Genomic DNA, 27,706 nt, shown 5'->3' with positions numbered 1-27,706 from the left:
TCTACTCTAAATTATCCAGTGTACAATGTTTTTTTCAGTATCTACTATAAATTATTCAGGATCTACTATTAATTATTCAGTATTTAACATGAATTACTTAGTTAAATATCATGAACTGTTTAATATCTACTATGAATTATTTTGTATCTACTACAAATGATTTAGTAACTACTGAGTGATGAGAGTGGGAGTGGGAAAATGGAATGTGAATCCACATTTAAGTTTAATGGGTTAACGTTAGTGATGTCGAGGGTGCACAGGCAGCAGTGATGCGGGCAACGGGGAGCCAATCACAGCCCAGCCAAGGCTGCAGGAGGGCCAGAACCACCCCCCCCCCTCCCCATCCTTCCCAAAACAAGCGTTCCTCTGTTCGGCACGGCCAGCCTGGAAAACAATGTTTATTTGTGTGGACAGCTGTGCAGTGCAGCGCACTCGTGGGGGAGATGGGAGCACGCCGCCTGCCAAAAACCCCAGAAAAGATCTAAAGCCTGAGATTCAAAGCCTTAGACACTGAACACACCCCTCCCTATGCTCAACACCCTCGCACTCACTAACGTTTATTTACATAATTAAAATAAGAGTGGCTATTATTCAACAAATCAAAGCATTACGCTCTCTACTGTTTCCTCTGACTTTGCTCTGCTCATTCACAGACACACCAACACCATTCAGAGCTCTGTCAGCGTGGTCTGGAATATTGCTAATATTTCACCTGAAGGCTTCTTTACTTATCTTGTGGTCTGCTGTTGGACTGCTGGACTTGCAAGGACGGCCCGACTTGGCCATGTTGGCTGTTGTTGCACTTGTAAATTATTTAGTGGACGGTGGAACAGCTAATTTCTAACTGTTCTGAGATCTTTTTAAATTCCTTTCCCAGACTCCTCTGCATCTACAAGGAGTCTGCATCTCTGCATCTTTCTGAAGGCCTCAAAGAGCTCTTTGGATCTGGCCATGGTGCTACCACTCACTTCAACAATCAAGAGCAAACCAGACTACATGTCTGAGGCTCCTCCAAAATCCTCCCTAGCAATGTTCTAATTATCTGTAGCTGATGTGCTGCACCTGATTCTAATTTTAGACAATTTAAGTAATAATTAATATGTTGGTGTCTTAATTTTTCCTCATTAGAAATTGCATTTGTGTTAATCACATTTATTATACATTATCTACATCTCTCAATATTGTTCGATCTAATGTCCGTATGTTTAAATATGTTAAATTTGTTATCAAGGGTGTCGTCATTTTGTCACATGACGGATCTGGAGCAGAATCAACACATACTCATACAGGAGCACACTCAGCAAAAACAGATACACTACTGGTCAAGTTGTTATTGGCCAGCAGACAAAAGAAATCCACACTGGCTCAGAGATATACAGCAAAGATTTATGGGTTAAGTTGAAGATTAAGCGGACATATCTAATCCTTTACATCCCCGGTACATAAACCCGGTCTTCTGAGTCAAAGGTCAGGCTCCGTAACGCTCCACGTTGAACAAACAAAAACAAATCTTCGGTTTTGAGCATCTGGAGTCAGTGACGATGCATTTTAATGAGGAGATCTTTAAACAGGCTGTGTTTAATTACACCTCAAATCCACCAAACTGTCATCCACACATGGCCCCGAAACTCTGGTTTCCATCTGATGTTTGCGTGCATGTGTCTGTGTGTGTGTGTGAGTGTGTGTGTATTTACGTTTGAAGGTTTTCAGGACTAAAAATGTCCTGACTGTAAGAAGTTACACAGTGTTGATAGAATACAATAAGGCCAGATTCGCATTCGGCGCTGGCACACAAAATCTTGTATTTCCAAATTGGCAGCTTTACAGAAGAAGGGAAAAAAACCTTCTTAACCTTCAATGCAAAAGGATTTTTGGAGCATTTCTATTGGTCCATTCATCAATTGTGATACAACTATGCAGTCTGCCTTAAATACATATAAACACATAAAGAGCTCAATAAAATACTGAACTCCAGCGTGATACTGTAATAGGATGGATGCCACCGTTGCAGCTGGTGAAATTTCCTCCCTCCTAGATATTTCACCACCAACTGTGAGTGGTATTATTGTGGGTGGTTAAGGAACCACAGCAACTCAGACGTGGCAGACCATGCAAAGTTACAAAGTGGGGTCAACGAGTGCTGATGTGAATAGTTCATAAAGGTCTCCAAGGTCATAAAGGTATGCTCTCCTGACTCATTATCTGGATGTGATTAAATGGGATGCCCTAAAAGGTCCTTTATGGGTGTAAAGTCTAGGTGTCTTAATACTTTTGCCTATATAATGTATATACTATATATATATATATATATATATATATATATATATATATATACATATATATATACACACACACATACAAAAGTATTGGGACACCTGCCCATTTATTGTTTCTTCCAAAATCAAGGGAATTAAAAGAGTTTGGAGCACTGCTTTCCGAATTTCATAGAAACTCCCCAACTCATTCCAAAAGTATTGGATGGAGCACCATCATTCCAGAGAACACAGTTCCACTGCTCCACAGCTCAATACTAAAAGGGGGGAGGAGGGGGGGGTGCTTTATACCACTCAGACCCACACCTGGCGTTAGGCATGATGCCAATAGGTTCATGTTAATCTGTTCCAGAGAGTCCTATTTGATTAGCAATACTACTATACAGGGACTATACAAGCTGTGTGTGTGTGTGTTTGTGTGCATTTGCACATCTGTTGTCGGCAATGGATGGGTTCAACTTAAAGTAGCTGGATGCATTCACTAGAAGTGGCGTCCAAAAAAGCATGCATATATGTGTAAGTTTGCTGGTATGCAAGCACTTCAGTAAGATGGTTGCGCCAGGTGTTGGCAGTGAGAGATCTGAATTAGAGCCAAGATCAGCCCACACTTATTACTGGGCACCAGGCTTATACGTGTTTCTTATTCGCTGGGTTAATAATGTGAGGAAATAACGAGGAGCACTTTTTGATGCCGTGTAGAATCACTAAAAAGGTTTCTTAACAAACCATATACAAGCGGTTTTACCTCATAGAAGAACCATGTGACTAGGTAAAACTCTTATTTCTGCATTTAATTAAGGTTTCACAGTTCTAAATATTGTAGAACCGCATATCCTTGAAGAACGTAGTGTTTTTAAGCGCACAGTGCAGCTATTTGATATAGTTCAGTCCATGTTTATACAGTATGAGAAACCACATAGTCCAGTCCCAGCACCATGCTAACTAGTGGGTTATAAGCTTCCAATACTTGTGTTGTGGGAGGATGGAGGGTGTAAGAGGGCAGCAGGCAGACATCTTTTTATTTTCTCACCCAACACAAACACAAACACAAACACAACCCAAATGCTCCTTTTCAAGAGTCTACAGCAACTAACGCTCAAACCTTTAGTCCTTACAGAGTCTTCCCAAGCAATTCAGCTCACAAGAAGCTGACTTCACACACCAGACATCACCAAACATTGTAAAGGGTGACACTGTGTCCATTGGATTATTTGTCAAAGCAATTCTGAGAAACATGGCATGTTACTATTCAACATCACTTCAACACTGCTGAATCTGAGATTCCCACAAATCTGGTTGAGTCAGTGGTCTCCAACTCACCTCCTAGAGAGCTAGGCCTACCTTCCTGCAGGTTTTAACTCCAACCCAAACCTAACACACACCATTCAGCCAATCAAGAACTTCTGAAAGCAGTAATTGGTTGGATCAGGTGGGGTGGATTAGGGTTGGATTCAAAGTCTGCAGGACGTTACCTCTCCAGGAGTAGGGTTGGAGACCACTGGGTGAATTGGGAACACATCCGGGTCTGAAAATACCTAAGCAAGTCAGCTTAACTGAGGGGTCTTCAACCCTCTTCCTGGAGAGCTACTGTACCTCCCTGCAGGATTCAACTCCAACCAAAGCCTAACACACCCCAATCAGCCAATCAAGCACTTCTAATGGGTTGGATCAGGGTGGGTGAATTAGGGTTGCATCCAGAGTCTGCAGGAGAGTAGCTCTGTGGGAGCAGGCTGGAGACCACTGGGTGAATTGGGAACACATCAGGGTCAGAAGGCACTTAAGCAAGTCAGGCTAACTCTTTGGCCTCCTACTTTCCTCTTGGAGAGCAACTGTCCCATCCTGCAGGATTCAACTCCAACCCAAGCCTAACACCCCATTTAGCCAATCAAACACTTCTGAGGGCAGTAATGAGTTGGATCAGGTTGGGTGAATTAGGGTTGCATCCAGAGTCTGCAGGAGGGTAGCTCTGTGGGAGCAGGCTGGAGACCACTGGTGTGAACTGGTAACCCATCTTCTGTGCCAGAGGAGTCTTTCACAAACGTTGTATAAGGTCGTAAGCATTGACACGGCAGCAATAAACACCCCTGCTGGCTTTTACAGTATCTGGCACAGCGGGGTGCTGTTCTGATGGGCGCCATTTAATGCTAATAAAACAGAAATCAGCTCAAATGCTGCTATGCAACACCACCAACACCCCTGGTGAATCAAAGCCCCTGGGACGAAGCTCGTTACAAACAAGACAAGCAGACGACAAAGCAGTCGAACAAGCCAACGACGTCCAGGACACCAAGACAGATGAACGATGATGGGCCGGGAACGTCTGTCTGAGGTTTAGTTAATTAGCCAGCATCGATCTGCTCCTGATGAATCTTTAATTCTGCGCTTAATGGGCAAACCTAAGACATCCTTTAGACAGATACTCATTAGCACTCTGCCGCTAAAAGCTAACTGCAGTGTTTTACTGTAAAATGAGTGAAGTAAATTATACATGGCAGTGGTCCCATACTCAGAGTACTGGGTGCATACCTGCACAAAATTTAGGATTGAATATTTGAGGGGAAAAAACAACATTCCTATCTAAATCAATAGCAAACGTACCATTGATTTCATTAGATTAGACATTGACAATATACTGGAATTAGATTAGTATTCATGCAAAATGTTTATGTATCAGCAGAACAAAATATATCTATTAAAAAGGGTTCCACACAGAACCAAGAGAGGTTTAAGTCGTCAGAGTCCATTATCTATTAAAGAACCCCTGAAACTTCCCATATTATGAAAAAGCACATTCCAATTCCACAAAAACCTTTCAGTGGAGAAAGGGTGACGAGCTTCCACTTCTATATCTCTAGTTCCAAGCCAAGGCCCATACTTTATTTTAAGGAGAGTGTGGGGTAGTAGGATGCTCTATCATTTCCAGTTCCACCCACTAGCTAGAACACCCCCTGTCAAACGATGGTGCCAGTGATGAGAAGGGTAAAGGTTATGTGCTTTCTTCACAAACATGAAACACATACCAGAGGTTCTCGATCAGAAAGTGTCATTTTATCCAGGCAAAGAACCATTTCAGCATCCAGATCCTTTGAGCTGTCAGGGTTCTACATTTATGTACCCTTTGCCTTTATTAAAGAATCCTTAACCCCTTCCCATACAAGTTCCAGCGGAGGGAACCGAACTCGAACTAGCAACCTCCTGATAATTGGACTATTGCTGAAACAGCCATTCCATTTATACTACACTCCTAAAAAGTGGCATTTCCACTGAGGTTTGCCACAATGGGAGAGAAATCAATCAATCTAATCACTTCTGATCTGCAATTTCCACACCAGCCAGCTCACACACACACACCCATACATATACACAGTCATATAGAAAGAAACACAAACAGCTGAAATGCTAACAGTACTTATACATGCAGACACACTGCAAACACACACCATCATCATCATGGTCTTACCTGTGCGTAGTCTCTCTCCAGTGCAGCCTTCTTCTGGCTGTACGTCCTGTTAAAGGAGACAGAGAGAAGCTCTCATCAGACATCACAATATGATTTCAGCTGACCCCATACATATTCATACCCCCACCCCGCGGCCCTGTGGAGTGCCATTATGTTATCTACCTACACAATTTTACTCCACTTAATCACTTAATCACCACCAGCCAATCTCTCTCTCTCTCTCTTCTCTCTCTCTCTCTCTCTCTCTCTCTCTCTCTCTCTCTCTCTCTCTCTCTCTCTCTCTCAAACTAAACGCCTGATGTTTAAATAAGACAGACGCCCCCATAATCATGTCTAACCATGTTCTAATCATCTGCAGCTGATGTAATGCACCTGATTCTAATTTTAATGGTAAATAAAAATGCTGCATTCTGGTACAAAAAACAGCTGTATTTAAGTAAAAAACAGCTGCATTCTGGTTTAAAAGCAGCTGCATTCTAATAAAGAAAACAGCTGCATTCTGGTAAAAAAAACAGCTGAATTCTGATGACAAAAGCAACTGCATTCTGGTAAAAACAGCCATATTCAGGTATAAAAGCAGCTGCATTATGGTAAAAAAACAGCTTCATTTTGGTCAATAAAACAGCTGCATTCTGGTTTAAAAGCAGCTGCATTCTAATAAACAAAACAGCTGCATTCTGGTAAAAACAGCCATATTCAGGTATAAAAACAGCTGCATTTTGTAAAAAAAAAAACAAAAAAACAGCTGCATTCTGTAAAATCTGCTGCATTTTGGTAACAAAAACAAACAAACAAACAGCTGCATTCTGGTAAAATAAAAAACAGCCATATTCTGGTATGCCAGCAGCTGTATTTTGGTAAAAAACTGCTGTATTCTGGTATAACAGCAGCTGTATAGACCAGAAGTAAAACAGTTGGAGATGAAGAAAATGTTGGAGAAATGGTTGGAGGTGGTTGAAAAAGTCAACTGTGTGAATATGTCAGCGATTACAACTGGGTGTTTGTGAGTATTGACAGGAGTATGTTCAGGTGTAGTGAGTTGAGGTAGACCTGGTCTGGTGTTTCCAAACAGCATCACATATGTCATGTAAGCAGTGTGTACAGTACAGTAATGAGTACTGATGAGCTGGTGTAACAGCTGTAACAGTCACGCTGCCATGTCAATCACGCTGCAGGTAGTATAAGCGGAACAGGCCTTAAAGGTTAAAGGGTTAAGGACAATACTGACTGTGTGTGTGTGTGTGTGTGTGTGTGTGTGTGAACTTGGTTTGCTTTAATGCAAGACAGGAATTTCCGCACTAACTCCCCTTTTCCACAGATCCCAGCAAACCCCTTTATCGGCCAAGCAAGCGCTACGCCAAATCCAAACATGGCAATGTGCTTACATACTTCAGTGGGGGGGCTGCAAGGGGGCCTTCATGGTGTAATCACAAACACACACACACCCACACTGCTGCTCATTTAGAAAAGGGGTCTTGTGGCTTTATCCCTTGCAGAAATCTCTCTATCTCTCTCTGGTTTTGTGGCGTGTCTGTCCTGGATGGCCGATATCACAAACGCTTCAGCAGCTCGGCGGCAATCTCCCTCTACAGCCTTCAGCTCCAGAAACCTGCCTAATTCTGTCTGCTTCAGAGAACAGCCTGGAATTTCAACATTACGTAATGGCCCGTACAGCGTTAACCCTTTATAGGCCTCCTTGAATCTGCTCTGTGTGACGGAGGCTTTGAGATGGTGCTTTTGGTGCTCATAAGAAATCTGTCGAGATGTGTTTCGTGCATGAGGGCTGGAGCTATGAAGCTAACGTGGTTAAAACTGAGTATGCCTTAATCATCACACATGCCTCCAACCGTGTGGTTTCTTGATTTCTTGCACTGTATGGTTCACTGCAATCTATTAACATGGACCAAACTACATTAGCATGGCTACAACTGTACTAGCACTCATCTAGACACCTGAACTCACGGGTCACCAGAGCACCTTTGTCGAGTTCAAGACTACATCCAGCCGAGATCACAACCACTGTATAGTCATTGGTTTCCTTTGCGTGAATAAGGATGCTTCTGTGTATTCATGACTTAAGTAACGGTATACCTACACACACACACAAGCATGCAGAGCAGCTGTAACCGCAGATCCGCTTGTCTACAGGTGAAAAGAGCGCTTGTTCATAGAAGCTAAACTTCAGATATCAGTGTCTTCCACTTTCGTTATCACTGCTCTTGCTAGACGCAGGCCTCCATTTGCCCACTCTGTGGGGAAAAAGCCTGTTAACTCTGACCCAATAACACACAACTACATGTGTGAGGACACCCCCCCACCCCCAGAGGGTCTGCTCAGACCCACTGACGACCATCTGAATGGGCTCCAAAGACAATCAGCCTCTGTGTTCCCAGTTCCCATCCAACACCTAATTTATCTAATCAGTCCTTCATTAAATCACATCAGATGAGCTGCTGGTGGAACTGAATACATTCAACACCCAATCCTGTGTCATTCTAACTGTGTTCTTTTAACCAATATCTCAATAACTTCACTGTTCTCAATAGCTTCACTGGTTTATTCTAATGTTATATAGAGCTTTACAGGTGGACACACTCACTGAACACTGACTTTATGTTCATTTGGGTTTATTCTAATGTTATATAGAGTTTTACAGGTAGACACACTCACTGACCACTGACTATGTTTATTTGGGTTTATTCTAATGTTATATAGTTTTACAGGTAGACACATTCACTGACCACTGACTTTCTGTTTATTTGGGTTTATTCTAATGTTATATAGAGTTTTACAGGTAGACACACTCACTGACCACTGACTATGTTTATTTGGGTTTATTCTAATGTTATATAGTTTTACAGGTAGACACATTCACTGACCACTGACTTTCTGCTTATTTGGGTTTATTCTAATGTTATATAGTTTTACAGGTAGACACACTCACTGACCACTGACTTTATGTTTATTTGGGTTTATTCTAATGTTGTATATAGTTTTACAGGTAGACACACTCACTGACACTTCATATAATGCAAACTTCGGCACAGGCCGCACCACAAACACAAAGATCAAAGGTGTTAAAACAGACGATATGCTCTCAGTCAGTGCACAACAACTGAACATGTAAACAATGACACACACACTCACACTTACAGAGAGATAATAAAAACTATGACCACATAGTTATATATAAGTGTGGTGGGTGTGACCGTGAGAAAATATACACAACTGTAATTACACAAAACAATGAGAGAGAAATAGAGAGAGAAAGAGAGAGAGAGAGAGAGAGGGAGGAAGTGAGAGATCAAGACAGAGACAGAAAAATGACAGGCAGAGAGAGAAAAAGAGAATGGAAGAGAGATATAGAGAAACACAGAGAAAAAAAAGAGAAGGAGAATGAAAGAACGAGAATAATTAGAGGGAGAGAGAGACCCAGTTTACCCCTGGACTTGAGGTTCAGGATATCACAAAAATCCAACACCCAAGATGGATCCGATCACTCAAACCACCAGTAGTGTAAATGCATTCGCTTATCCTCCCAGTACAACCAGAACGCCAGTCATAATTGCCGCACAATGAGCGTATTTGCATATTCCCACACAGCAATCGGATTTCAGTCTGACAAACCAGAGACGCATTTGACCACCCAGTGTAAATGCGTGTAGCTAAAATTTTAGGATACAATCCAGATACTGTCACATTAAGCGACCAGGGTAAACAGGGACCAGGTAATAGAGCGAGGGAGAGAGAGAGGCAGAGTATGTGTGTGTGTGTGTGTCTGCACACGTGTGTGTGTGGTTGTGTGTGTATGTGTTTATGTAGGGATTCTCTGGAAGACACTTAAGGTCAGCAATTATAGTCAGATGCTGAACGGCTAATTATAAAAGTGCCCCCTCCCCAGCCGGAGGAGTGGACCGTCCAACAGGTCAGTGAGACCAGTTTGACGGTCTGTGATTGCATGATTGGGCCTGACCATTACAACAACACTGTAACTATGAAAACACTTCCACCCCAGCTGGAGTGCAACACCTCAGGATGAACTTTACCTCATAGAAGTAACGTAGAACCATTCAGAGTGGTTCTGCTGAAGAAGGCAACAAATTAAACTCAGCGGAAAGCCGAGCTTTACCTAAAGTGGGCCAAAATATGAGACAGACTTTATAGAAACAGGTTTGAAGGTACTAGTTCCTAGTATATCAACCTCATCTGCCATATTCCTCCAGATTCCCCCTGTTTTCGACTGTCACTGTATGTTAGGTCTCCCTGTATAATACTGCCTGATCCTGCTGAAATAGATGGTATGAACTGACCTCACATTCCCGCTGGAACATGCCCCCTTTTGTCAGGCAGAGTGGCAAAATATTTTATGAAATGCCTCCGTTTATTAGGGAAAACAGCCAAACCCCAATGGAACATGCGATTATCTGCTTGAGACATACCCTTTATACAGCCTCCAAACATGGTGGAGGTAGTTTTAAGCACTGTTAGACTGTACACAATGAGAGCAGTCCATACCCCCCCAATTTCCCATATCACCACAAATGTAGTCTATACCCAAGACCAGTCTAGTGCCTGAAGTTTGTTATTTTCAAAAATTCAAGTTTTTACAGTGGAGCAACAAGGCTAATGTGGCTATAAAGTAATGGTGTCTTAAAATCATCCCACATCGGCCTCAAAAGACATAGTTTAAATATTTAAGAATAAAATTGAAATACCAATCAAACTGGAACTGTCTTATCATCCGAATAATCTCGAACACACATGTAGCGCCACACTTCCTGAGTGGGATAACACAGTGTCAGAAATCTCATCTATCTGGGAAAAACACATTTTCCTCATTTTTATATAAATTAAAAAGTTAGTTTTATGTAAATTAACTAAAAGTAGTTAATAGTTAATCATGTAAGCCTAGGACAAATGTATTGGGACACCTGCTCATTTGTTGTTTCTTCTAAAATCAAGGGATCAGAGTTTATCCTGCTTTTGTTGGAGTCTCTACTGTCCATGAAAGGTGTTAGCATTTGTTAGCATTCAGCAACAAGAGCGTTAGTGAGGTCAGGATGTTGGATGATCACCACCCCACCTCATCATCCCCAACTCATTCTAAAAGTATTGGATAGAGCACAATCATTCCATATAACACAGTTCCACTGCTCCACAGGATCAATACTTGGGGGGGGGGGGGGGGGGGGGCTTTTAACTCCTCTAGCCTGGCATTAGTCATGGTGCCAATACTTTTACATGTCTCTGCTCCAGAGAGTCCTATTCTACTGGCAGTGCCTCTCTACGGGGACTAGAGACAAGGTGTGTGTGCCTTTGCACTGCACATTTCAATTTTTTTGACAAACTATTGCTTTAATTCCTCAACACAGAAAGGGGTCTGAAAGCTCCAGTGAGTTCATGTTTATGACCTAGTGCAGGCTTGGAATTCAGAGAAGGTCAAGACCTCTTGAACGTCTTGCAGCTGAGCCATCAAAGTCAGTCCTTTTTTCCTCTGCATGACCTGTTCAGTGTACACACACACACACAGACACACACACACACATACGCACACACAGCAGACCTGTGGAATTTGAGGGTCCACAGTCAAGCTATAAAATGTGGAATCTGCTTCAAAGCCACCAGCACACAATACACACTCACACACACTCCAAAGACACTAATATGTGGGTGGTTTAAGGCCAATTCTAGCACTGTCACAATATTAATAATGATATTCTAACAAAAAATCTATACAGACCAGCCATAACAATAAAACCAGTGACCGATAAAGTGAAGAGAATAAAGATTAATAAACCGAAACCTCACGTGAAGCACTGATCTTCTGCACTTTTGCGTCAGTTTAGGAGCGTGAACTGTTCAGAAGAATGCCGGATATAGGTCATATTAAACACACAGGGCCCTATCTTCTAATCCTGTCATCGATTGGCGTGGTGGTCTCAAAATGAAACGCCACTGACTAAAAAACAACCTAGGCAGACGTCAACAGTCAGACTTTCAGTGCTATCTTGGCAGTGAGTTGTCAACACAGGCGCGTGCTCAACCCGAACACATCCCTGCTTTGCGCCACTGAAATTGCAATCAGCCAAAGTCAGACCGCACCTGGCTCTCAGAGGACATGGCAAACGACACACTGATTGGTTCATTGCACAGTACGCCCAAAACACAACCAAGATTGCAATAGCAAAGTCATTGCGATAGTAAAGACACACTGACACGCCCTAAATCAAGCTGCACGGTTGACGGTCGCCAAAAGAACTCTAAAATAGGCCGTTGTTGAGAAAATCAGATTTGGCCCCGCTTTACCTGCTTTGTGAACAAAGCCTATGTCAATTCAGTTTCAGGCCGCTTTCACACCTGAAAGTCTGGAGCGAGGTCCAAACAAAGGTTCATGTCTTTCCTTTTATTGTTTACATCTGATTTGGTTAGTTGTGGTTTTACATTTCACTTTAGCAAATGCACTAAAGAAGTCTGCTTGATATACCTAAGTCCCATCCTCATCACCTACGTGGACTGTGTCTCCCTATACTTCACACTGATTGGTTTGTAGAGGGACGTGCACCTGACGTCATAGTGTTGTCAGTTCTGAGGGTTGCCTATTTCAGGACTTCAGACAAGTGCAAATTTACCAAATGAGCGTGCTCATCCTGCGACAAATATATCCCCACATGCTGCCACCAGTCATTTTCACTTCTTTTCTTATTCTTTGTCTATTGTTTAAGGGTATTGACCAAAAGGCCTGAAAGTCTGAACCATCCAAAGAAGTGTTTTCACACTGCAAACAAACTGAACTGACTCTGAGTCACAATAAGGCCATCTCTTCTGGTCAAACCAAATTTAAGGTCTGGGCCGTGGTCGGAGGCATCTTTTACACCTGCTATTTTAGTTCAGACCGAAAGTGAAAAAAGTCAGAAAGTCCAGACCAAAGAAGGGAGGTGTGAGAGCAGCCTCTGTTTATCTAGACTGTTTATCTGGAAAGTAACAGAACAAGATGCCAAAACAGGGAACAGAGCCTTTGATGCAGAATCTGAAGTCTATGGCTATAAATATTCTGCTATGACAGATGTTCTGTTATGTAAAAATAAGACAATGGTCATAAACTGGCAGAATGTGGGTCAGAGAATGACGCCATAAGAGGTTGTGTGTCTGTGTGTGTGTGTGTGTGTGTGTGCATTCAAAATTCAGGGTAATGTTTAGTATCTTATCCTCTAATGCTGACAGAGCAGAGTGTGCGTTAATCCAGATTAAGGACACTAGGAGGAAACGTCATGGTAACAATACTGTTTATGATATTTGTGCATCATCTGTATGAACGCTGTGCTGATACTGAATTTCTGGGTTATTAACAAACAATGAATGCCTTATTTCTGATGCCAGATAACAAATGCTAGCAATTTCTTGCTTTTGGCATTTTACCAATTCAGCCATAGATCAGCCATAACAATACAACTACTGACAGATGTAACTGGTGAACTGGCGACAGGGTCATGGGTGCCCAAGACTTATTAATGCTCATGGAGGCCCCACCTCACAACTTCTGCTGCTAACATTAGTCCTGGTACCAGACACCACTGGTACCTGGTACCAGGTCACTTTCAGAGTCCATGACTTGATGAGTCAGAGCTGTTTTGATTGGACCGGTGGATTTAATGTTATGGCTGGTCTGTGTACACAGCCTGCCCTCAGATCTACACAGCTGTACCCTATAGTGAGCCTAGTATAAAGCTGCACACATACACATGTGTGTGTTTGAAGTAATTGACTGTGGAACTGTTTCACTGGCGCAATTTCAACACCCAGATGGTGCTGAGGAAGCTCTGAATATTAGTTTAATACTTCACTGACATTATTAAAAATGTCTCCAGTACAGCAGCAGACTGGGGAGCAAGTGAGAAAAACAGGGGGGCAATTTTGTGCACACAAATACGCATAAAGTCTGTGGTCAGTGAGTGTGTCTACCTGTAAAACTCTATATAACATTAGAATAAACCCTAATAAACAGAAGGTCAGTGGGTGTGTCTATCCTTAACACTCTATATAACATTAGAATAAACCCAGATCAGCATAAAGTCAGTGGTCAGTGAGTGTGTCTGCCTGTAAAACTCTATATAACATTAGAATGAACCCAAATAAACTGAAGGTCAGTGGTCAGTGAGTGTCTCCATCCTTAAAACTCTACATAATATTAGAATAAACCTAAACAAGCATAAAGTCCGTGGTCAGTGAGTGTGTCTACCTGTATAACTCTATATAACATTAGAATAAAAAGTCAGTTAGTCAGAATGTGCTATATCTATATTCTAGACCAAAAATAGACCCCCATTCTGAAGGTTGTGTTGTTATACTCTTCAATCTTTTACCCACTCTGTCATGTTTACTAGTGATTCTGAAGATACGTGGGGAGTTTCTACACCATGTGTGCACTTCACTTTTACTCCGCTGAAGAGCAACAGAGTGAGGAGAAACTCTATTATACGAAAACTTCTCAAACACTCAACTACCCCACAGCCACACACACAGCTGAGAGAGAGAGAGAGAGAGAGAGAGAGAGAGAGAGAGAGAGCAAGAGATATACAAAGGAAAAAGAGAGTGAGCAAGTACAAGTGAAAGAGAGTGCGAAAGTGTAAGAGGAAAAGGAACATAAAAAAGCAGAGAAAGAGGGAGAGCGAGAGCGAGAGAGAGAGAGAGACAGCGTAAGAGAAAAGGGTCAGAAAGAGAATGAGAGAGGGATACAGAGAAAGAACCACAAAGAGAGAGAGAAAAATATGAGCGAATATTGGGTAAAAAGAGAAAGAGTGATAGAAAGAAAAGAGAGAGAGAGAGAGAGAGAGAGGAAAGAGAAAGAACAGAGAGAGGATTTACAAGGAGAGATGGTAAACAGTGCTGACTGGTGCAGTGAGGGAGGAGAAGGGGAAAGGTGGAGAGATGGAGAGATAGAGGGATGGATAAAGGAAGCAGCAGGGATTAGGGGCGAGCGATGAAAATCTAATTAAAAGGGGAACGGTCTGCTGGAGGAGAAGGCCGGGGTCACTAAGGTCACGGCCTTGTTTTTCTCTACTGCAGCTTTTCTAGTTAGACACTGTTTGGGTGTGAGAGTGTAATCCCCACACAACAACACACTGAGAGGCTGTAATAGTGGCACTGTGTTTGTGTGTGTGTGTGTGTGTGTGTGTGTGTGTGTGTAGGATTTGGGTTAGAAAAATCTAAATTTTTGTCCATTTTTTCTTTTTGCAAAAACCTAAAACTCTTTGTATGGAAATATGATTCATGCTGAACAGACCAATAGAATAGAGCGACGGAATAAAATCTTTTTACATTGGCTTCCATTGGAAGTTAAGAAGTTGCCATTTTGCAGATCAAACCAATCCGAAGTGAGAAAAGTCCATATTCCAGATTTAAATTTAAGGGTATTTGCATTAAACTTTCACCGTGTTGAAATTATAAGACCAGCATATTAAAAAATAGCCACCTTTTGCTCGGATAACACTAGCGAGACGCTGTGGCATGGACTGTATCCGGTGACCGAAAGTGTTTATTAATAGAGGTTAACTGGTCTACTGGTGGCGCATTAATTGCTCTGTACCACGCACCGGATTTGGCATCAATGGCCTGTGGGGTATCACTATTATGCCATTCTCAGTACACTTTCACTACCACAGCTCTATAACATCTCAAAAAAGTTAGTGGTTTCCTAGATGCTACCCTTTATCATGCCCCTTTTGGACATCAGTCAAATCGCATCCTTTGTGCATTTCGATCGTTTTGCACTCTGCTACAACTGACTGGTGTGCTCGCTTATTTACACACGCAGCAAACCTGGTCACGCGACATATGTGACATATGCGTCCCAGCTAGAGTTCATTCCAAATCAGGGGGGGGTTGTCACAGTACTCTGACTGTGACAGTGGGCAAAGGGTGGTAGCATCTCAGAAACCGCTAACTTTGTGGGATGTTCTAGAGCCGGTGTCGTGATACGTTCTATCCCCCTGGACACATCCCATCCCCTCTGATGCCATCTTACAGAAGGACCATTTAGGACCCAATACAGTGAGCCACGGCCCAAAGCAACTGCTTACTAGGACATATGTCATGCTGTATTTTATAAAGTGTTAACACATTAGGAGTACAATGAGAGTTGTACCAATTCACAGCGCAAATCGCTAGAGGTTAGATAGCCGAGCTCATTCCCTTTGACTGTATTAGCCATCATGCTACTAGTTAGCCAGTCGAGCTGATCCCCCTTCGACTGTATTAGCTAGCATGCTACTGGCAACACTGTCAAGAAACGAACACAGTAATAAAAATATATATTTCCATTTATTTCAATCGTGAATGCCCAATTAATCACGTGGACAATTTTACCCAATGGAACAGTCAGGAGAGATGACACACCAGGGGGATAGGCTGTAGATAACTGTTGCTAATATTTGTTAGCAAGCTAACACACACTAAAGGAAAAAGCAAGTGCACGATAGCTAGCTTTACCTGTTGGTATTAGCTTTATATGCCAGCGGTAATAACAACAATATTATATAATTAAAATTGCAAATATGTAATTCACATTTAATAAATAAAGTTAAATAGCGACCCTTTATCGTGACAAAAACTTCTCGGTGATGATCAGTAAATATCTTTCCATTTTAATATGGCATTTAAGTATGACAGCCGTGTGAAGATGGGCAATTAATCACTTGCATGATTTTAACCAATGGAACAGTCGGGGGATAGGATGTGTGCAAGGGGGATAGTATGTGTCACGACACCGGCATAGTAAAAGACATACTTAGACTTCTCGCATACTGAGTGCCTCAAAGCAGAATAGCAGTGGTGCCCTATGGGCCACTGATGCCAGAGGGGACACCAGTCAACCTCTATAGTGAACACCTTCCATCTCCTGATACAGTCAAGGGTGTTTTTTCCCACTATTAGATAGGTGGTCATGATATTCTGAAATAATTATGTGTATGTGTGTGTATATACATAGTACAAGTGGGATATATAATACATATAGATGCATATAATACAAAACCCCATGTCCTGAAAGCCTATAAAAATAACAGGGTGAAGCTTATGTTCTCTTTGTACTAAAACAGTGTTGTATACTTGTTCTGTGATGTTAACAAGTCAAGCTGCACTTGTTCTGTTCAAGAATGTATAACTGCTTGGTTGAGCAATGTGTGTGTGTGTGTATGAGGCTGGCAGAGGGAGATGGAGCGTATCTTTGTGTTTAAATGAACAGAAGAAAGTGAAATACAGGAAGAATATAAATCACAAAGCCAAAAACATCCTTCTGCGTTAACTTCAGCCGCTCTGACATGGCAGAGCTGCTTCTGTCCGCTAATTCCTTCCCTAAGTTACAAAGCAGCGCATCAAACACCTGTCATTAACCATCAGATATCTAGAGTTATGAGCCTATATATTTTTATAAATATTATATTACCTTACTCTGGAGACTACTGTACACTGTTAAAAGTATGTGTTCCTTGTACAGCTTTTAAGTATTCTTCATTTTGAAACTGGGCTACTCTTATGGTGCTTTGAGGAACCTTCAAGAAACCTTTTTCTTCTAAAACACCTTTTTGAAGGTTCCTCAAAGCATCTTAAGAGGTTCCTCCACAGTATTAAATATAGAACTCTTCACACCCCTCTTTCACTTTTTTTTTTTTTTTTTTTTACAATAGAATGCAATATGAAGTATGAAGTATTTAAGTTGTTGTGTGATGTATTGATAGTCAGTGTGTAATGTTGGTTGGGGTGAAAAATGCTCAGATGATGGTTGGTTTTACAAGCCAATTTACCACCCTGTTATTTTACCACTAAATGAAACATGCTGATTTTCCTTCTGCCATTTATGGCACTGCAACGGCTCACAGGAGCCACGTAGCATTGCATAGTTTAAACTCCCCTTCTGCGGACACTGGAGGTGATAAGCTGCTCTCCAGATGGTAAAGCTGGCTGGACAGAGTTAGCTTACAGCCTAGCACGAATACCCTCTCAGTTTGAGCTCTCCCTTTCTGCGGACACTGGCACAGGAAAAGTCATGGTCATGAGGTCTGGTTTCCATAGCAAGCCATATTCTCATAGCTGGCAGTGTCAGGAAGTAATAAGCTGCTCTCCATTATCAATAACACCATATTCTCCCACTGTCATGTTCTATCGCTTAGCCAGCTTTGACTATGGCTTTCTCTAGTGGGCTGGACTTTTGTAAATGTCAGGGGTGTATGTATAACGAATCGAATATATACGTAACAGTTTTGAGGTTTTGGAATCTAAACGTCAGTCCAATCCAAAGTATCTGCAGATTCCGCCATCATCAGGCATCCCTAATCGTTAACCGGACCTTTGTGAACCCCTGCTTGTTTCAGTCTGACCAGGCTGATCAGAGACACACAGTAAACAGCGCCGAGCAGCTGAGCAGCAGCTAAACTGAAATGAAAATGGAAACAGAATGAAAAGCTGTTTTTCAGAATTCAGCAGCAATCAAATTTACAGGAGCCTCCGGTGAGAGAACTGGTGAGAGTATTCCATTTCATTAGGGAGAGAAGGGCTACTCTAGGGTGTGTATGTATGTGAGTGTGTGCTGAAGTTCCTCTGTTCGACTTCCAAGTGCATTAGAGCTTGATCAACCTGAGACTTCAGGAATGGTACGGTCGCCGATATCTGAGAAGAGAACATTCCAAATGATCAAAATCCCGTATCCGCTTTACTCTGACTGTTCAATCTACAGGCCGGCCCGACGCAATGAACCCATTTACATTCATAAACATCTGTTTTTATAAACTGCTTTAATTAACCTTTCATAGTGGTTGTTTTTGGTGTTTTGGGCAAATATGTTATTTGTGCCAATGCAGTGACAGACCTCACAAGGTTATAGAGCCCACAAAGTAAAATTGTTTAATTACACTTCTTTTTATCTTAAGTATTAGGATAACATTTAGGTAGAGCCATGTCACATAAAAAGGCAAGTGTAAATGCACCCATAATGCAAGTATGAAGCATTTAAGTTGTTGTGTGATGTATTGATAGTTAGTGTGTAACATTGGGGTGAAAAATGCTCAGATGATGGTTGGTTTTACCAGCCAATTTACCACCCTGTTATTTTACCACTGAATGAAACACGCTGATTTTCCTTCTACGATTTATGGCACTGCAACGGCTCACAGGAGCCATGTAGCATTGCATAGTTTGAACTCTGTGGACACTGGAGGTGATAAGCTGCTCTCCAGATGGTAAAGCTGGTTGGACAGAGTTAGCTTACAGCCTAGCACTAATACCCTAAAATGCAAAATGCAAGTGTAAACGCACCCATCACTCAAACCACTTCAGGAGGTGGTCTGAGACGCATGTGTTTTAGCAGTGTAGACGCATCCGTCTCTCCATCCAACGCATCGGACAAACAAAACTCCTCCCAGTCCCACTCAAACTCTAGCCCACGTAGTATGCCAATGAGCATGTGATTCGTATCTGTGAGGAAGATGACACAACCACACAACCAAAACAACAACTGTCTTTAGTACAGCACAGGACGAGGCTGAGCGAATAAACCACTGGTTGATACGTAACGAGCGGATTGGCATATTCCAACCCACACAACCCACCCCAGCAATCGGATTTCAGTCTGACTAACCGAAGATGCATTTGACAAGCCATTGTAAATGCACTGGCTATTCTAATAGCAGTCACATGGCCAGGTGTAAACGGGGTCTAAGCGAAAGTGGATACAGGTGGGTAATGGCCTTTTTTCCCCGCATTTTTCCAAACTTTAACCAAACTGCGATGCCCAAACTGCAGGGCCATGACCTTTGTGTACCGTTACACCCTTACTGATTACTGATGTGACCTGTAAAGTCCTGGTAACACAAAAGTACTAATGACTTTACCACCTCCACCCATGTACAACAAGCTCAGTTCTTCTATAATCGTGAACGTGAGCGTTTTCGTGAGCAGGAAAGGTCGACCCTGACTGACCCTACACAAATACACACTCACAAAGGTCAAGTGGACACTTAGTGGTACCCAGTACCAAAGAACAAAGAGACAGGGAGAAAAAAAGAGAACACACACACACACACACACACACACACACACACACACACACACACACACACACACAGTCAGTAAAGAGAAACAGACGCAGGCAGAATGTTCTAGCCGGAATTGATTATTCTCAGGCAGACGTAAACAACACACAGAGCCTCCTTCACAACAACACTCTCGTCTCCGCTGATTCGCTTTGTTTCCACCCCCCTCCCTCCATCTCCATCTCCTCAATCCTCTGGTTTCTGCAATAACAAAAACTTTCTTTCAACTCAGAGAAGAGACACAGGCCTCTCTAGAGTGCAAAACTATTTCCCACAATGCTCTAACCACCACCAACCCCCAGCCACTCGCCTCTTCCTCTCGGCATTATCAGTTCATCTGAACCTCAGTGCTCAACTACCACAGAACACACTGAACCAAGGGGACGGATACATATATATACACAACAGGAAACACATACACACACACACACTTATAAGCACATACATTCACTCATACTCAGACCAGACATAGGCTGCTGTCGCTGTTACTATGAATAGCCATAACCAGTCTGCTGCATCACTCAGCACTACTCTACAGAGGGTTCTTTGAGCGATGCTATTAAGCCTTAAACAGCAGCTACAGAATCATGCTGATGCTCAAACGACTATAGTGGGGAGAACGGCGTCTCTGACATTGCACGAGACACATCTGTGTAAAGTCCTGTAATACTAGTCAACCGCCTCAGTCCACATGCTTCTTTACCTTCAGATGCTGCTTCTGTATCTCTCGGCTTGTCAACAAATGCACGTGTACAGTTGCCTATGAATTACACTCCCCAACTGCAGGGGGAGCCCAGGAGCAGGTGCGGCTTTAAATCTTTGAAGGGTTCTTTACGCACACACGAAAATCTCTTCCACAAACATGGTTCTTTATGGGAAGCAAAATTGGTCCTTCTATGGCATCCCCTAAAGAACCCTGGGTAAAAGCTTCATTTTGAAGAGTGAACACAGAGGCTGTAACACTGTTTACACTCAGTGTGTGAGAAAGAGTGTGATAGGGTGGGAATAATAACAGCGTTGCCCACATGCTGCCTTACAGCAGTGACATCACGGCCTGTGTGTGAGGATCACAACACGCTGAGGGATGAGATCAATGGAGCCCCTTACACCCCGTCAAGAGATCAATTTATACAACAGGACCACCCGGTGTAGGAGTGCGTGGGAGAAAACGAGAGCAAACCAGTGTGTGTGAGTGAGTGAGACAGAGAGAGAGAGAGAGAGAGAGAGAGAGAGAGAGAGAGAGAGAGAGAGAGAGAGAGCGCGAGAGAGAGAGAGAGAGAAAGAGAGAGAGTCAGATTTCACATTGATAATGCCCTCGTTCCCCTATAAGCCTGACTTGAGAGGTAAGCCCTACAAAACCACTGAAAAAGGAACAGGCAACAAAGTCTGACTCTCAGTTTCCCCACAGTTGTAGCTGATTAGCATAGGAAAGCTTTCTATGCTAGCTGATCAACTGACGTTGTGTCTTCCTGAGGTCGAGCTAGCCGAGGTTGTGTCTTCCTGAGGTTGAGCTAGCCGAGGTTACATCTTCCTGAGGTCGAGCTAGCCGAGGTTGTGTCTTTTTGAGGTCGAGCTAGCTGAGGTTGTGTTTTCCTGAGGTCGAGCTAGCCGAGGTTGTGTTTTCCTGAGGTCGAGCTAGCCGAGGTTGTGTCTTCCTGAGGTTAAGTTAGCCGAGGTTACGTCTTCCTGAGGTCGAGCTAGCCGAGGTTGTGTCTTTTTGAGGTCGAGCTAGCTGAGGTTGTGTTTTCCTGAGGTCGAGCTGAGTTTGAGTTTGCTGAGGTTGTGTTTTCCTGAGGTCGAGCTAGCCGAGGTTGTGTTTTCCTGAGGTCAAGCTGAGTTTGAGTTTGCTGAGGTTGTGTTTTCCTGAGGTTGAGCTAGCTGAGGTTGTGTCTTTTTAAGGTTGTGTCTTTCTGAGGTTGAGCTAGCCGAGGTTGTCTCTTTCTGAGGTTGAGCTAGCTGAGGTTGTGTCTTTCTGAGGTCGAGCTAGCCGAGGTTGTGTCTTTCTGAGGTTGAGCTAGCTGAGGTTGTGTCTTTCTGAGGTCTAGCTAGCCGAGGTTGTGTTTTCCTGAGGTCAAGCTGAGTTTGTGTTTGCTGAGGTTGTGTTTTCCTGAGGTCGAGCTAGCCGAGGTTGTGTCTTTTTGAGGTCGAGCTAGCTGAGGTTGTGTTTTCCTGAGGTCGAGCTAGCTGAGGTTGTGTTTTCCTGAGGTCGAGCTAGCCGAGATTGTGTTTTCCTGAGGTCAAGCTGAGTTTGTGTTTGCTGAGGTTGTGTTTTCCTGAGGTTGAGCTAGCTGAGGTTGTGTCTTTTTAAGGTTGTGTCTTTCTGAGGTTGAGCTAGCTGAGGTTGAGCTAGCTGAGGTTGTGTCTTCCTGAGGTTGTGTCTTCCTGAGGTTGTGTCTTCCTGAGGTTGTGTCTTCCTGAGGTTGAGCTTGCCGAGGTTGTCTTTCTGAGGTTGATCTATGCAGTAGATGCAGATACATACAGAACCATACACCATACATCAATGTGAAATTTAGCAATCCCACCCAGACAAGTTTTTAGATCACAAAAAGAGAACATGTTGAGGAGAAAGAGGACGTCTGTCACCCTAACTATTTGCATGCCTTATCACACAATGTGATCAACTAAGACATGCATGTCTTACGTTCTTTAGTTGTACACTAGAGATGCAAGGCTAACAGACTTGCTTATGTGACTTCTTGTTATCTGTAAACATGAACTGTGGCCAAATTGAGTTTTCAAGGTGGTGGCTACTGTTTTAGCAGTACTAACATGCTTTCAATCCATGTTTACAGATAACAGTGAGACATACAGTGTCAGAAACCAATAAATAGAGATACTATTACTACTATAGTAATACTAATACTAAACAACTAAAAATGGTGGCTAAGTATTTTAGCCTGTAGTCATTGATTTACATAGATCTATATTATTCATTAGTTACATTAGCCTCGTAGCAGCAGTGTGCAACTAAAGAGGCAAACATAACTTGCCTGGTCTACTACATATTGGATCAGCTACATATTGAGAAACTAGGTGTGAATTTTGCTCACTTTAAAACAATCCTCAAGACCGAAAGCTGAAGGCTCTCTTATGTTAGCTCTTGAGTTCAGCACAGTGTTAGCTGCACTAGTTCAGTGTGTCAGAGCCACCAGAGCCAGAGGAGCTGAGAGGAGATGAGGCTGCACCAGTGTGGGAGTGAAAAACAGAACCGCAGTTTAGACAGGACTTTACGTTTAGCTGACTTCATTAGCCCTCCTCCTTCACTTCATCGCTATTTTTGCCCGACACTTCTCTGTGGGACGAGAGAAGTTCAGCTGACCCTGGTGACAGTCCCCTGCTGAGGCCCATAAAGATCCTGAATCGCTCCATTAGCTTTGTGCCGCACAGTAACGATGCTACGTTCGCAAAGAACAGCTGCCAGAGCGGCCCAGACCAATTCGGAAATAATAACACCATTACGTCACACTGATGACCACACTTATGATCATATTTTAGCCACCTGCTGGAGCGAGACATGTCTTTACCTACGCAGGCTGGCATTAAAGAGAAGGACACACTTATTATGACGGGAAAGGAATTAACATTATGTATAGCCTTACATATTAAAGGGCCCATATCCTATTTTTCTGGGGGGGTTTTAACAGCAGCTCTGCATTGTGGCTTAGTGGCAGTCCAATAGGGGTTAAACTGATGCAGAATGAATAAGCATACATGCGTTGAAATCACAACAACACTGAAACTTGACTTATGTATTAATGGCTTTATCGCTGCACCAAAACAACAATGAAAAAAAAAAATTATTTTGTATACGTTGTATAAACATATGTATGTTGGATACAGTCACTTTAATACTTAGGATTTTTTCATTATTGATGTGATGTCACATTGAATGGCAGCTCTGTACTGAACCTCATTGAAAAAGAAGTCCAGAGGGTGGGGCTAAATTACTGTAAGCTAAATAGGCAGATATATATTGTCTGTGAATGTGTTGGTTGAGGCACAATGCTGGTCTGCCAATAAAAAAAAATCAATGACATGAGCCCTTTTATACATAACAATGAAAAAGCCTTATGTGTTGAAGGACACATTTCCTACATTTCATATGTTTTTTTTTTGTTTTTTTTTGCTTTTTAATTATTTATTAAAGGGCCCATATCCTGCATGTCCCAACAACAGTAAAAAAAATGTTTTGATCTGCAGACTGGCATTGTGCCTCATTCAGAAATGTACGCAGGCTGGCATTAAGGTGTGCAGGACACACCTATTATGAGGTGAAAGGTATTAACATTTACATATACACATGTATAGCCTCACATATTAAAAGGGCCCATATCCTACTACTCTGCAGCTCTCTTTTAAAAAGCAGTCCAATAGATTAGGGGTGAAACTACTACAGACTGAACTGGCAGATATACTATATGTACATGTGTGGGTAAGAACAATGAAAATGTAGGGCATGTAGGATATGGGCTCTTGAATACTTAACAAAAAAGCAATGAGAAACCTTTATGAAATGTTATTATTGAAGATATTGTCCCTTTAATACATAAGCCTTTACATGTGTTGTTTTTTGTGACATCACAACAACAATGAAAAAGTCTTGTGTATTAAAAAAGCCCATGCCATACATTTTTCTTGCATTTTATTACTTTCCCTAAAAATAGTCATACATCTACTATATAAATCTATTTTGTCTTATGTCAATTATGCAAATGAGCTCGGTTTTGATTGTCTGCACTATGTAGTACCTCATGCAGAAAGCAGTCCAGTAGGTGAGGCAAAACTGCTGTAGGCTAAATAGGCAGATACCCTGGACATAGCAGTCCAGGCTGAAACACTGTCTATAACGTCAGCATGAAAAAGCGTGGCTAAACGGCAGCTATTTGTACATGTGTGAGTTTTGTGACATCACAACAACAGTGAAATCAAACTGGGCTGTTTTGCAGCTCAGTTTCCTTATTTAACCCGCATAAATGGTGCGTTTAGAAAAGTAACCACATTTCCACACTATCTCACAACTTTTTTGCCAGTTTTCCATGCCATGGGCCCTTTCAATGTTTTCAGTTCAGGGGATTTGGGAGTTGGCACTAGGGGCCGGAATCCCCTCGCTTGCATTCAACTGTACTAATCTAATGAAGATGAGGGATTAATTAGGGGTTAATGAGCGAAGCCCGGCTTTGTGGATTATTGTGTTAAGCGGCTACTGTGTGGAGAGTGAAAGTCTTTCAGTCTGTGTGTGTTTCAAAAAGAGACACGAGACCTAAACAAGCATTAGAGTAAAAAATGTAAGAAGGCATTTCAGGTCAGGATGCAAAACACAGAGAGAGAGGCGAGAGAGAGGGAGAGAGGGGAAAAAAAGACACTGACAGAGAGAAATAGAGAGAGCAAGGCGAGAGACAGAGGCAGACAGAGAGAGAGAGCGAGTAAGGGCACAAGACACAGAGAGAGACAAATAGAGAAAGCAAGGCGAGACAAATAAAAGAGAGAGAGTGAGAGAGAGAGAGAGAGAGAGAGAGAGAGAGAGAGAAATAGAGAGAGAGAGAGAAAGAGAGAGGCGAGAGACAGAGGGAGACAGAGAGAGAGAGAGACAGAGAGAGGGAGAGATGTTGTGTCACCAATTGTGTAACTAGAGGGTAGAACAAAATCCTTGCAATTCCTTGATACATGCATTCACAGACTACACACACACACACACACACACACACATACACACACACCTTAAGCCTTAAAGCAGTCTCCACAGATTTCTCTCTGTTTCCTGGAATAGACTGATCTGTCACATGATGAAAAAAGTGGGAAAACTCAAACGCAAAAAGAAGGTGTGTGTGTGTGTGTGAGAGAGAGAGAGAGAGAGAGAGAGAGAGAGAGAGAGAGCTGTGGGAACATTTGGCTCTGAGCAGGAAGTGCAAAGGAAATGCCTTCGTCACATCCACAGCCCTGTGATCTCGATGTTCTTCCAGAAAACGGGAATTCACTCCTCCTCCTCTCTCCCCTTCTCCACGGCCTCCCAGCCCATCCCTCACTTCCATTCCTCCCTCATATTTATGAGAGACTATGAAGTGTGTGTGTGTGTGTGTGTGTGTGTGTGTGTGTGTGTGTGTGTGTGTTTAATAGCTTACCTCATGTCTTCCAGTAAATCGCATTCGGTCTGGTGTTTAAGGTGCAGCCGGGTGAGCTGCTCTGTGTGAGTGGTCTTCAGCTCCTGTGTTACTTTTACCTACACATATATACACACACACACACACACAAAAGCCAAGAAAGAAGGTTTAATTAGGCACTTATCACATAAACCGACACCTAATTCTGACTCTATGCTCAGAGTTTACACTATCACATACACACACACACACACACACACACACACATACACACACATACATGTTCACAGCCCTTCCAGACTATACAGATTTGTTTTAAAAACAAACCTAATCACTAATAAACATTAATTAACACTAACGCAGTAACAGCAAGCTTCACACACACACACATACACATCACAAAGCTCCCAGATCATCCACACTGGAAACATTAAATCCACATTACATAAACGACAACAACATATGTAAAAGCAACAACCACAGGAACAGCATTGGTAACAACAGCAACAATTATTATTATTATTATTATTATTATTTATCATTTATTATTTATTATTTATGTATCTAGTATTCATTCTTCTAGCACTAAAAGGCCACATCCTAGCTAGTGGAAACTGGAAATCACTACATTTGGAGGAACACTGGGAACGCTGAGAATGTAGGTGGGAATTTGAAATACACTATATGGACAAAAGTATTTGGACACACCTCTTAATCACTGAATTCAGGTGTTTCACTCCCATTGTCACGGGTGTATAAAAGCAAGCACCTAGTCATGCAATTTGCCTGTACACCTGCCTGAAAGAAAGGATGGTTCTAAAGAGCTCCCTGAACTCCAGCTTGGTACTGTAATAGTAAATGCCACCATTGCACCAAATTTCTTCTCTCCTAGATATCCCACTATCAACTGTGAGTGGTATTATTGCAAAGGGTAAGGAACCACAGCACATTAGCCATGAAGTGTCAGACAACGCAAAGCTACAGAGCGGAGTTGGCAAATGCACAAAAGTCGCCAGTGCTCTGCTGACTGCTGAACACAATGCCATGCATGGGATGGAGTGGTGTAAACCACACCGCCACTGGACTCTGGAGAAGTGGAAATGTGCTCTGTGGAGTCATGAATCACGCTCCTCTATCTGGCAGCCTGAAGAATGATTCTGGGTTTGACGAACGCCAGGAGAACATAACCTACCTGACTGCACTGTGCCAACTGTAAAGTTTGGTAGAGGAGGGATAATGCTATAGGGTTTTCTTCAGGGGTTGACCTAGGCTTCTTAGTTGCAGTGAAGGGAAATCTTAACGTTTCAGCACACCAAGACATTTTAGACAATTGTATGTTTCCAACTTTGTGTAAACAAAAGTAGAGGTAGACTGTTGTGTAACGCTTACCAAAATGTAAACTTACACTAAACCCCAATTCCATCTAATTACCAGTAAACACCTGCTTGCATGTGAAAGGAGCTTTGGGCTGCTGGAAACAGATGGTTGTGGCACCACCAGCTATCCAACATATCTCCAAACAATAAAGCCAACACTTAAGCAGTTCAATCTGTAAGGGCCCACAGAAACCTTCTCTATAGTGCAGTCCCGCTAGCTACATGTGCCCTCACTGCCTTTGATGTTCTGCTTGCTCTGTTTGAAGATGGAAACCATGAGGCCACTCCTCCTTTATAAGAATGTAAGTTCATCCTGTTTCTGCCCACCTGTCTGAGCTTCAAAGGCAGGAAGGAACCTGAGGACCCATTATACTCTGCAGGACATGGGCCCCGGTTTAAAGCGACAGGTTGGTGAAAA

At 42.5% G+C, this 27,706-nt stretch overlaps 1 protein-coding gene across 3 annotated transcripts in view; it reads right to left on the bottom strand.

Annotated features, from left to right (window-relative positions):
* LOC140574985 (F-BAR and double SH3 domains protein 2) overlaps positions 1-27,706 on the bottom strand; it is a 119,917-nt gene that overhangs the window by 83,274 nt on the left and 8,937 nt on the right. For all 3 annotated transcript variants that reach the window (XM_072695086.1, XM_072695087.1, XM_072695088.1), the window contains exons 2-3: positions 25,934-26,031; positions 5,734-5,779 (exon numbers count right to left, since the gene is read on the bottom strand). In XM_072695086.1, the coding sequence (XP_072551187.1) occupies positions 5,734-5,779; positions 25,934-26,031 (144 nt within the window). The remainder of the gene's footprint in view (positions 1-5,733; positions 5,780-25,933; positions 26,032-27,706) is intronic.

The sequence above is a fragment of the Salminus brasiliensis genome, chromosome 13, assembly GCF_030463535.1.
Source record: "Salminus brasiliensis chromosome 13, fSalBra1.hap2, whole genome shotgun sequence".
NCBI classification, from domain to species: Eukaryota; Metazoa; Chordata; class Actinopteri; order Characiformes; family Bryconidae; genus Salminus; species Salminus brasiliensis.
The sequence above is the reverse complement of the archived record's forward strand: the minus strand, read 5'-3'. Positions and strand labels throughout refer to the sequence as shown.